At 37.0% G+C, this 12,519-nt stretch overlaps 1 protein-coding gene and 1 pseudogene across 4 annotated transcripts in view; one reads left to right on the plus strand and one right to left on the minus strand.

Moving 5' to 3' along the window:
- The window catches only part of NEMF (nuclear export mediator factor), a 79,341-nt gene that overhangs the window by 55,615 nt on the left and 11,207 nt on the right, over nucleotides 1-12,519 (plus strand). For all 3 annotated transcript variants that reach the window (XM_084884999.1, XM_084885001.1, XM_084885000.1), the window contains exons 20-26: nucleotides 965-1,022; nucleotides 1,490-1,548; nucleotides 1,822-1,942; nucleotides 3,286-3,565; nucleotides 4,314-4,356; nucleotides 4,486-4,535; nucleotides 7,800-7,953. In XM_084884999.1, coding sequence (XP_084741125.1) covers nucleotides 965-1,022; nucleotides 1,490-1,548; nucleotides 1,822-1,942; nucleotides 3,286-3,565; nucleotides 4,314-4,356; nucleotides 4,486-4,535; nucleotides 7,800-7,953 — 765 coding nt within the window. The remainder of the gene's footprint in view (nucleotides 1-964; nucleotides 1,023-1,489; nucleotides 1,549-1,821; nucleotides 1,943-3,285; nucleotides 3,566-4,313; nucleotides 4,357-4,485; nucleotides 4,536-7,799; nucleotides 7,954-12,519) is intronic.
- Nucleotides 7,977-8,573, minus strand: LOC311612345 (large ribosomal subunit protein uL22-like; annotated as a pseudogene). Its single transcript has one exon. The product of its transcript is annotated as a large ribosomal subunit protein uL22-like (transcript).

A 12,519-nucleotide genomic window follows, 5' to 3' on the forward strand; every position in this document is an offset into this window, starting at 1 on the left:
ATAATAAAGAGGTGATATGCAAATTGACCATCATGCCCTCACAAGATGGCTGCCTAAGACCAGGCTGGCAGGGGGTGAGTGAGGAGTGACCAAACAACTGAACAGCGAGCTCTGTGGGGCAACCATGCCAGCAGAGCGGGGGGTAAAGGAGGGGTAGTTGGGGGCAATTAAGCTGGCAGGGGGGCAGTTAGGGGCGACCAGGCCGGCAGGGGGGACAGTGAAGGGCGATCAGGTCAGCAGGGCAGGGGGGAGGGGTCATTTAGAGGTGACCAGACAGGCAGACAGGTGAGTGATTAGGAGCCAGCAGTCCAGGATTGTGAGAGCGATGTCCAACTGCCGTTTTACCAGGCCAAAACCATCAGTCGGACATCCCCCAAGGGATCCCGAATTCGAGAGGGTGCAGACTGGGCTGAGGGGACACTCCCCTCCCCATCCCCTTGTGCACGAATTTCATGCACCAGGTCTCTAGTATGATCTATTTTTAGTTGTGGAATTGTCTTGCTCACTTCCTATTTTTTCAAATTATAATAGAATATATTTTAAAATCTGCTATCATTTTTATTTCCTAAAATAAAAGATTATTTTATTACCAAAAAGAATATCTCAGAAAAGAATTTTATTTAATAAATATAGTTTTATTTTAGTAAGTATAGTTATAAAGTAAACTTACTAAACTACTTCATTGTTATATCTCACACTAGAGGAATGGTGTGGACCAGTTCTGTCTCTAGTCCAAGACATTTGAAAATTATCGATGTAATATGTTCTAGTATTTTTTTTTCATTGTTATAGCAAAGGTTATATTTATCATTGAAGAGAGGTATACCATCAGCATTGATAATTTTTGCTAAATTTGTAAACTTTGCAAAACACAGCACTACTTACTTGAATATGACTTTCTTCATTGAAAATATTTTTTAAAACAACTTATGATAAAAGTATAATGTATTACTGTGTCCCTCAGGTGTCTAAAACAGCACCAACTGGAGAATATTTGACAACAGGAAGCTTTATGATAAGAGGTAATGATTGTCAGTGGGTTATAGGAACTGGTTTGAGGACCATCTGCTAATATTCTCAGAACAGACTCTTGTCTTGATTTCATTCATTTGAAATCTGTTATGAAATAAGGAAAATTACTATACTGTGGCAAATTTAGCACTTGTCATATCATCCATATATATTTTTATTGATGAAATTGTACTTCAAATAGTTTAAAGTTATAAGGGTAAGAAAGTATAACATGACCTTTTTTCCTAAAAATTGATTATTCAGGGTCTGATTAACCCAAAGGATGAGAGCAAACCATCGTATTTTTCTATCTTAATTCCTGTTCCTTACATAACGCCAATTTCTGTAAATGGGAAATGTTCCTCTTTCCAGATAAAAGATAAAACAAAACAAGTGTAACCATTGGTGTCAGATATCTTGCAAGCATATAATGAAGAAAACAGGCTTATAAAACATTTGTGTGCATTATCTTTTGTAGGAAAAAAGAATTTTCTTCCTCCGTCATATCTAATGCTGGGATTTAGCTTCCTCTTTAAGGTACTCTTCATCTTCATTATTATTTTTCTAAAATATGTTTTTACTGATTTTTAGGGATTGATAGAAACATCAGTGATGAGAATCATTGATTGGCTGCCTCCTGCAGTGCAGGCTTGTGCCCTGACCGGGAATCAAACCATGCCCTCTAGTTCAAGGGTCAGTGCTCAACCACTGAGCCATACCAGCCAAGCTCTTCATTATTTTATTTTATTTTTTCTGATTTTCATTAGCCTCACTTAAAGTTCCATTAATGAAAAGATATCATTTCCATAGGTAGATGAGTCTTGTGTTTGGAGACACCGAGGTGAACGAAAAGTCAGAGTGCAAGATGAAGACATGGAGACATTGGCAAGTTGCACAAGTGAACTCATATCAGAAGAAATGGAACAACTAGGTAGTTTACAAACTTTAATAAAGTGCCTAATAATGTTTTCTGTTGTCTAGTTTTGCTTCTAAATTCTTAAAAAATTATAGCTCCTTTTGGATAATTGAAGTTTCATTTACTGAATTTTGTTTTGCGACATGTTAAATATGCTTGTAATCCTAGTGAATTATGAAGTAATTAGATCCATAACTAATACACTTGAGCATATATTTATATAATAAAACTTCAGTATTTATTGTGTAATTCATAAATATGAATGAGCACTTATTTTAGGGTTTAGAAGTGATGCAAAGATGAGTTCATAACAAGTACAATTTCCTTTAAGGTAATTTAACTTGTTTAATATATTTGCTTCTTGTGGAGAGCAACTATGGTTACTAGAATTAATTTACTATTTACTTGAAAGAACTAAAGAAAATATCTAAGTTATATTTATAGTTATCTTTCTCGTAGGGTCATTCTTTTTGGGGAGTAATATTGCATTGTTTCATTTACGACTACTGTTGCAACAAGTCTTTTTTTTAATTTTCAATCTGTTTCTGATACTATATAAAGTGCTTTATTTACATTATTTTTTATTGAATTTTCAAAACCATCCTTGTCAGATGGATGGTGGTATCTCATTTTATAGGTGAGGCAACTAGACCATATTACTGATAGTGTTTCTTTTGCCAGAGTGTGAACACATGCTGTGATCCAGTTATATACCATATTATCTAATTTCAGTTCTCACATGCAAATTATAATAAAAGCAACAGAATTTTTAGAACTCTGCTGTCCTCCTTTTTGGAAATACCCTAACAAAGACAAGTTATAGTTTTAATTTTAGAAACTAAAGGCCTGGTGCACGGATTTGTGCAATGATGGGGTCCCTTGGCCTGGCCTGTGCCCTCTTGCAATCCGGGACCCCTCAGGGGATTTTGGAGGGCCTGTTTCAGCCCAACCCCTGCAGGCCCAATCCAGACTGGAAGGAGTCTGATCCCTACAGGCCCAATCTAAACAGGAGGGAGCCTGATCCTGAGCTCTGAGTGTCTGACCTCTGGTGGTCAGTGCACGTCATAGGAACCAGTCATTTGGTCATTTGGTTGCTTAAGCTTTTATATATATATAGATGATTGCAGTGTCCAAAAAGTTTATTGTCATAAAGTGTATTGGAGATCATTTATTCCAACCAGTTCATGGCACAGAGTGTCCTTTAGTGTAAATCAAAGAACCCTGTGGGGATGAACAAGCATTTCCTGGTAATCTTTGAGAGAAACAGGGAATCAGTAGGATATTTTTTGAAGTTTTCAAGGAAACATCTAGCTTTTTATGGTGATAGCACTCTGACTTTTCTGATGGTAATTCTACAGATGGAGGAGACAGTAGCAGTGAAGAAGATAAAGAGGAATTACAGGAAACTCCTGTGGAAGTGGAATTCGTGTCTCAGGTTGACCAGGAGGGCATTAATATTCATAGTGGTGGAGATGAGCTAAATGAAGAACTAATGCAGGAAGAAAGCTCTGAAGATGAAGGAGAATCTGAAGAGGTAGTAAAAGATCAGGAATCTGTTGGTGAAATGAAGGATGAAGGGGAAGAGATATTAAATTATCCTGATACTACCATTGACTTGTCCCATCTTCAGTCCCAGAGGTAATTTTAAAACTATAATTGTAAGTTTTATTTTGTAAGTTGGGAATGATGACAAGTGAATCTTTAAAAAAATAATGCTAAGACTTGACCTTAGTACTTTTACTTTGTTCTCTGACTTTATTATCTTTTTTACAATATAATTTGGAGGTCTGGTCTCTTTAAAGAAATTCCCAGGACCCAGCATGGAAAAATACAGTAAATACAAAACAAAAACAAACAGACAAACAAAAAAGACTAAACTAGGTCAAAATAGAAATAAGTAAATAAATGATTATAAATGCTAATAATATAAGAAAGACATTGCCATGCAAAAAAAATAAGGTGTTTGAGTCTTTAATGTCTTTAACTGATCATCAAATTAACAATACCATAGTTATAAAAGCATTATCAGTGGAGTAGATAAAAATGGCTTAGGAGTCAGATCAGAATTGAGTCTCAGGGTGTATCCTTGGGCAAGTTGCTTTATGTCTAAGCTTCAATTTTATTCTTGGTGAAAATTATTATCTGATTCATTGGATTTTGGTGAAGATAATATGCATGTAAAGCATCTAGCTGGTACATAGTAAGTGTTCAATAGATGTCAGCTATTTAAGAATATATTTAAAAGTGGGAGGAAATAAGTAAGCAATTAGATCTTTTATAATTTGAAAATTTGTAGGATTGTCAGTAATTAAGGGTATGATTTGGGAATGTTTTGGGACTTTGTAAATGCATGCCTCTACAGGCTAATGGATTCCTCTTTTCATAGGTCCCTCCAGAAATTGGCTTCAAAAGAAGAATCTTCTAATATGGTAAGCTGTTTCAAAGTTTTATGAAGAACAACATGTCCTTCTCAGTGAATAGAATAATTTTCTACTTTTCAGTTTCAGTTTTTGAAAAATTAGTAGTGATATTGTTGTATTTACTTTTCTTTTTAATAGAGTGACAATAAATTACAGAGCCGGAGACATTTGTCAGCCAAGGAAAGAAGGTAAACATATTTGTATTATCTAACTGAAAAGCATGTAATTATTTTTTTTATCAACAATTTAGTTATGACAGGTCACCTTGCTATTCCAAAGACCTCCCTTATTAAAATTGCCAAGATTTGCCATAAATCTTAATTTTGTTGGGGTTTTTTGTTAATTCTTACCTGAGGATATTTTTTTCCCATTGATTTCTACAGAGAGTGAGATGGAGAGGGAGAGGCCGGGGATCAAATCTACAACCCAGAAACACGACCTTTTCCAGAAATCGAACCCTCGATTCTCTAACCACTGAGCGACACAGGCTAGGGCATAAAATCATATTTCATTTTTAATATTTAGCTCTAAGAGGTTTTTCTGTTTTATACCTTAATCAGTGAGATGTATCATATGACCTGAGACAGACTTTTTATTACATAAATATGTATAATAGTGATTGCAATGTATTAAATTGACAGACTAATTTTAGGATATTATTGACAAGAATAAGTAGGAACACTTGAAATTAATTAGGAAAGTTTTACATAAGAGAAAACACTTTTTTTAAAGGATGCAGATATGAGTTTATTTTATTTTTTCCCATCACCATTTATCCCCCGTGTAGCCTCCTCCACCTCCCCCCATTTTCCTCCCACCTGCAGTCACCACACTGTTGTCAGTTTTTAAATATAGCAGGCAAATAGAAAGGTAGAGGCAGAAGAAATGGGACCAGTGAGACAACCACTCTTAAGTGAAAAAGACTAAAGCTAGTATACAAAGAGGTAAAATATACAATTCATGCCATCAAGAAGCTTTTGACAAAACCCAAGGACACAGACAGTGGGTGATGAAGGCTTCAGGGGGAGAGAGCAATGGGGAGAAAGAGGGAACATATGTGATACTTTGAACAATATTTATTTTTTTTAAAAAGAATAATATAAAATTTGAAAATCAGTTCTCACCATCATGGTATGTTTCAGGTGCTTGATAGCCACATGTCTAAGTGGCTTCGGTTTTAATGAGGTACAGCCAACCCTGTATCTGTTACCTGGCTTCTTTTAAGCCTGAAACAGATTAGAAGAAGTTACCCCACTCAACAGCAGCTCCTTCTACAGTACCCAGTAGGTACTCAAATTATGCCAAGTATTTTCTGCCCCACTGCTAATCCTTACTTAAATTGTCAATATTTCAGTGATGATCATTTATTAAGCAGCTCTTCCCAAAGACTGAACAAATCTTTTAGCTCAGAGAGAAAGGGAAATCTCAATTCAGGAAAAGAATGGAGACACTGAGATTTAAAGATACAGCGTTCAGCTCTAACCAGTTTGGCTCAGTGGATAGAGCATGGGTTTGAAAATTGAAGGGTCCCAGGTCCGATTCTGGTCAAGGGCATGTACCTTAGTTGCAGGCACATTCCCAGGAGGGAGTGTGCAGGAGGCAGCTAATCAATGTTTCTCTCTCATCAATGTTTCTAGCTCTCCCTCTTCCTCCCTTCCTCTGTGTAAAAAATCAATAAATATATTTTTCAAAATAAATAAAGATACGGAGTTTGTTTTGGAAGTAAAGGTGGAAAATCCTGACTGACATTACTTCTCTGTCCAGGATGTTAGTCAGCCTTTGAAGTTATGGCCATTGTTTATATTGAGTCTTCCATACTCACAGCAGCAGTCCCTGCACTTGGATTCTTCATCTTTCTCAAATGCTCCTTCCTACTCTACCTCCTTCCCACAACCCCCTTTAATTATCTCTAACAACCTCTCTGCCCACATTCCAGGAGCCCCTCTTTACTTCATTATGAACAGTGATTGTTATTGTTGATATACTGAAACATGAATAACTTAATAAATGAATCTAGAAACAAAACAAACAAAAACTTCTTTTGAGTCCTGCATTCAGAAATAGCCATAAATCTGTATTGACCCTTGAAGAACGTGGGTTAAAAATCCTCATACTGTATAATTACAATCTGGCCTCAGCCTCTGTGGATTCCTCACCACGGATTGAAATATAGTTGACTCTTAAATAATATGGGTTTGAACTGCATGGGTCCATTTCTACTGGGCATATTAAGTGCAAACCTGTGTTGTTCGGGGGTCAAGTATAGTGTTATCTGAAATTGATACAGAAGTTAAGGAGTAAGAAATTGCTGTGAGTTCAGGTGTTTTGGGAAATATCATTAGAAGTATTCCTTGAAAATATATTAGCACTTAAGTAAATGAAAATAGAGACACAAGGAGAATTAACATGAACACAAGGGAATGGGAATTTGGAAGCAATATGCATAGTGCTTTTGAAGAAATGATGAATAGATGGAGGTGAAGGGAACAGAAAGTTCATGTTTATGACCTGGTAGATAAGATTGACAAAGTGGAACTTACATTGGAAACTTAAAATGACAAGATAGGTATTTTGGATTTAATCTTGAAAGTAATGTGAAGAGGACTTTTGGAAGATTTTGAATGAGAATGTGACATAGGCAAATAGGTAAGGAAAATTAATCTAGAAGCTCATGTAGAAAAGATTTTGGGGGAAATCCCTGGAGGAAAACAAGGCGGGAAGTGCTGAGGACCTGGCCCACCACAGTGACATTGGGAATAGAGGGTTTGAACATGAAAAATATCACAGCAATAGAATTTCCCTTTCATCCTTAATCTGCTTATTTTTTTATCCATTTATTCAGCCAACCATTCAACAAATGTTTTATTAAATAGCTAAGATCTGCCTGGCCATTGTAGCTCAGTGATTGAGCACTGACCTATGAATGAGGAGGTCACTGCTCAATTCCAAGTCAGGGCACATGGCTGGGTTTCGAGCTCAGTTCCTAGTGGGGGACATGCAGGAGGCAGCCAGTCAATGATTCTCTCTCATCATTGATGTTTCTATCTCTCCCTCTCCCTTCCTCTCTGAAAATCAATAAAAATATATTTTTTAAATAAAATAAAGAGCTAAGATCTGCCAAGGCCATGTTAATTACAAAGACTACAAATCCTGTTGCCTGGCTGTAAGGTGTTAAGGGACTGAATGTAGCTACTAAGTAAGGGTAAGTCGAGGGTGACAGTGTGTTGAGCCTAATTGACAGAAAGAATGAAAAATCCATGAGAGAAAATTTTTAAGCTTTTTTCCTTTGTGATGATGATTGCTTCTTTGTATATGGTAGCTGGTGATTATCAGGTAAAGCAGAAGCCATGATCTGTTATATGCTGTACATGTTCCCTTCCCCAGGTAATTTTTTTAGGCACTAAGAATTTGAAATTCTAAGAATTAGATGTTTTTGTTTCGCTTACATTTAGGGAACTGAAGAAGAAAAAGCTTCCAAGTGACTTAGGGGATTTTGAAGTGATAGAGGGAAAAGACAAAGAAAAAGAAAATGCTCTACACCTTGAAACGCATCAGAACACAAACAAAAATGCCCCAGCTGTGCAGCCAGTAAAGCGAGGACAAAAGGTAATAAAACTTTGGGGTGAATTGTTGTTGTTTTTGTTCGTTTGTTTTTTACCTTTATTAGCATTTAATGCTAAATTTACTCCAGAGCCATAAGTTTTTGTTTCTTTAGTGTCTTCTAGGATATCTTTTCTTCTATGCTCCTCTCCTGGTTTAGAAACAGTCTGTTCCTTTTCAGTAAGGATCATTTCAATGTGGCCGGGAGAGCTCGTTTGTGGCTTCATCTGCCATGAGCTCTGTAAATTCTGCGCTGCATCCTGGGAACTTGGTTCACCTGGATGTGCTCAATGACCAGAGATTCTACATCTAAACCCTGAAGTTCAGCATCACACTCTGCATTTTTAAGTGTGTGCAGCAGAAATCCAGCACTCTATTTGGGCCACTCATCCTGTGTCCAGCCCCACGTTTGGCCTGGGCACACCTACCAATTGCACCACTGTAGCAATGGTATGGCACATATTGCTTCTGTAAAGTGACATCGTTTAGATATTTGGTGGCTTTTTGATATGCATATCCTTGGTGGCCTGGGCAGTTCCATGAGTGTTCTTAAAGTGAACACGAAGATTTGAACCTCTTGATTTGCATGATTTTGTGGGGTTTGCTGGATCAGACAAAACAGCCAACCATTTTCAGAGGTTACCACAGGCTACTTATGGGGAAAACTGGGGTGAATTGTTAAAGTTAGTACTATATGGTTCACATGTGAAGTTGTGAGGTTCCCCTTAAATTTTTAAAATTTATGTGAAATAGATGCTTTAGGCAAAAATAATAATAATTCTAGCCTGCTTAATGTGGCTTGGTGGTTGAGCATTGACCAGTGAACCAAGAGGTTGCTGGTTTGATTCCCCGTCAGAGCACATGCCCAGGTTGTGGGCTCAATCCCCAGTGGGGGGTGTACAGAAGGAGCTGGTCAATGATTCTCATCTTTTCTCTCATCATGTTTCTCTCTCCTTCTCCCTTACTCTCTAAAAATAATAAATTTTTTTTTAATGCTGTAACATGTAAGGAAGAGATTGTCAGTATATTAGTGTATCTTTTTTTAAAAATTCCTTTGAAATCTTAATAAAGATCATGTTTAATGAACTTTCCTATATCAATAGTATCAGAATTTCCTGTTGTTTTGCCAGTGGGCCTCAAATAAGTGAAGGAGAATATTATACATATGAAAGGGAAGAGTAAATACTAGAGAATAGCTAAGGAAATCTTGGAAGATTTCCCTACTAGGTAGTAAAACCTTTAATGTTAAAATTATAAAACAGTATGGTGTTAATACCAGGTATAAAAACAGGCAGATAGAATAGTGAAACAATAAAACCTACATACAGGACCATTAATTGTATACTTAAAAATTTAGTATATGATAAAATAATATAGATTGTTTGGAAAGGTATGAAATATTAAAAATTAGTGAGTAGCTACCGTATTTTCTGGCGTCTAAGACGACCCTCCTAATTTTACAGTTAAAACATAGGTGTAGGCCTATATTCGCTGTATAAGACTACCCCCCACTTCCGAGGCAACACCAGTTCTTTTTTAATAGACCGCCTCTCTGACTCTGGCCAATCTGAGCAGGCTTTTTACTAGAACACAGTGTAGCTTCGGGTACTGAACATGTATAATTTGCATGCATAAAAAGCCTGCTTGGATTGGCTGAGTTAGAGAGGTGGTCTATTAAAAAAAGAACTGGTGTTGCCTCAGAAGTGGGGGTAGTCTTATACAGCAAATATAGGCCTAACCCTATGTTTTAACTGTAAAATTAGGGGGTCATCTTATACTCCAGAAAATATGGTAGTCATGTTTTAAAAAGATACCAAAGTAAATTCCAGGGTGAGAAAAGAACCCATCAGTAAAATTGTATGACAAATAGCAAATATAATAAAAAGAAATGCTTATGTAAACAAGGTGGGTTTTTTTTCACCCATCAAATTAATAGATAATGTGTGTGCAATCTCATTCAATAAATGTTTGAGTGCACAACATGGGAACTCCCATCAGGAGTCCTAACAATGTACTTACTCTTTGACTCAGCAATTCTACTTTTAGGAATTTATATTTTAAAAAATCATGTGTATATACTAAGAATATTCATCAAGATATTTATATAGCAAGAAAACTGAAGATAATTTTAAATAACCAATAATATAAAATAACAATATGGTATTTATATAATGAGATATTCTGCAGATACTTTAAATTCTAAGGCAAATCCTGATGAAATTTTTACTAAAATACATTACATTTTTAGATTATTTTGTGGAGAGCTATCATCTTAGTCATATTGTCAAATTTGTCTTCCATTCTTTTTAGCCATCTTATGATCATTACTCTGAATTCTTGCTCTGGTAGGTTGCTTACCTCAAACTCATTTACTTCCTTTTCTGGTGATGCCTGCTTTGCTTTCATATGCGGGCTGTTTCTTTGTCTCCCCATGATCTCTCTTTTCAAGGATGTCTGGTTATGTAGTTCTCTCTCTCCTGCTTTAATTTAAAGGCACAAAATACAACACAACCAGGTACAACACACAAGGCACTGAATAGAAATGTGTTTGCGATATTAATAACCTCCAATAAAGGTGACTAGAACCCAGCTAACAAAAATATACAATCAAACAAAAAGAATAGGCAAACCAATCTTACAAAAAAACATAAAACTTCAATATAGTTAACATTCAACATACAACTACAAAGGGATAGAGAGAAATACTTTTTTAGGACAGCGACAAGGGAGGTGTGAATGGGCTTGGAGCAGGGGGTTGGAAATTAGATATACACAAGTAGGGTGAAATTTTAGGAGGGGATAGACAGAAAGAATAGGGAAAATCTAGAGCAGGAAAGGGTTAAGATAAACAGGGCACCAAAGGAAAAGGTTTGGAAGAGAGTGAAGGCATAAAGGTAGGGTTGAGATAGAATAAAGCATTGGAGAAGGAAAGATAAATATAGACTGTAGAACAGTAATCCCGAAATAAATAAAAATTTTAAAAATAATAATAATAAAAATAAAAGAAAATAAGATTAAAAAGGTAAAATAGTAGTAGTAAAAATGTTGATTACATATACAATGTAATAATTAAAAAGGTAAAATCAAGTGAGAAAAAAAAGAAAAAAATAGTTTCTTGAGTAAACATTGCAAATAAAGAAAAAAAGTAAAAAAAAATTAAAAAATTTTAAAAATAAAATTTAAAAAATTTAAATAAAATTTGCAGTAATGAAGGTCATTCACTTCCTCTATCGTTCTGTTTGGCACGCCTGTTTCCCATTCCGGACAGTATTGCTGTTCCCTGCATTTCACTGCTGCTCAGTGTTGTAGTCCGGTCCTGATTTTTAAGCAGGTCTTGCTTTAATTTTATTACACTAGGGTCAATTTGTGATTTAGCCTCTGGGTGGCAGTGTTTCTAGGTTGACTTCCAGTGCTCTAAGCCTCTCTAGCTCCCCCCCCCCTCCCGCACTGAGCTATTGTGGGGGGAGGGGGGACGCGCAAGGGGCAAGTCCAAGCCAACTGTAATCTCTGTAATTCTCCGATGTCCCTCCGAGTCAGATCCAAACATGTTGCTCTTTAGATATCTCCCCTATTAGGAGCCCCGTCCACTTTCACGGGTGACACCCACCCAACAGCCGGGGCTTCTACTTGTAATCACCGCCCCTGTCCTCCAGTTTCCGTGCGCGCGCAGGTCTTTGTCTTCGCTGCGAGCACTCACTCACTCTCTCCCTGCGAAGTCTGACCTTTTTGCCGTGCGGTGGGGGCTCTCCTTTGAGTCCAAGTGTTCGCGCCTCCTGGGATCAGCGTTCTGGAGGTCACAGCTGCTTGGTGGTCACTGTGGCTGTGGATATTCAGGCCTCTGACATGATCCAATTTCCCTTCAAGATGGTGAGATTTCCCTTCCAAGCCCGTAGGTATCTCCTGGAAGGAACCTCGCCCCGCCCTGGGTGCTTCCCTGTCAGGGGCACCCTGGTCAGCGGCCCCCAGTTTCTCCTGGTGTTCGGCTGTCTCTTGGCTTGTTAATAAACACTCACAGCACGACCCCCAGCTGCCCTCTCTTTCTGCTTCGGGACAAGGCTCAGAATCTATTCTTCCGCCATTTTGTCTCCTCGAGAGCTACCATCTTTACCACAGTGAGTTTTCATGACCATGAATGTACTATAATTATGTAAAACTTTATATTCTTCCATTTTCCTCTAGTGTCTTACCTATCTTATCTACTCCTACTTAAAATTTTTATTACTTTTTATAATAAAGTGGCATATTATTCAAACTTTCACTTCCTAGTTATTAGTTGCTGGTGTGTGGGAAGACAGTTTTTCATATTCCTACTGAATTTTTAAAATATTTCATCTGTATACAGTCACATTGGTTACAGATGATGGCTTTTCTTCCTTCTTTTCTAATCCTAATATCTATTACCGTTTTGCTTACATTTTTTGCACTGTCTCAAACATCAATATACAGTGTTGCACAGAGGTAACAGTAGTGTGCATCTTTGTTAATTACATTTAAGGGGATTGTACCTAAGGTTTTTACCATGTTGTCTTAGAGGTTGTTGGTAGATATCCTTTATGAAGAGTTATCCTATCT

Source organism: Pipistrellus hanaki (assembly GCF_964339955.1).
Source record: "Pipistrellus hanaki genome assembly, chromosome: 1".
NCBI lineage: Eukaryota > Metazoa > Chordata > Mammalia > Chiroptera > Vespertilionidae > Pipistrellus > Pipistrellus hanaki.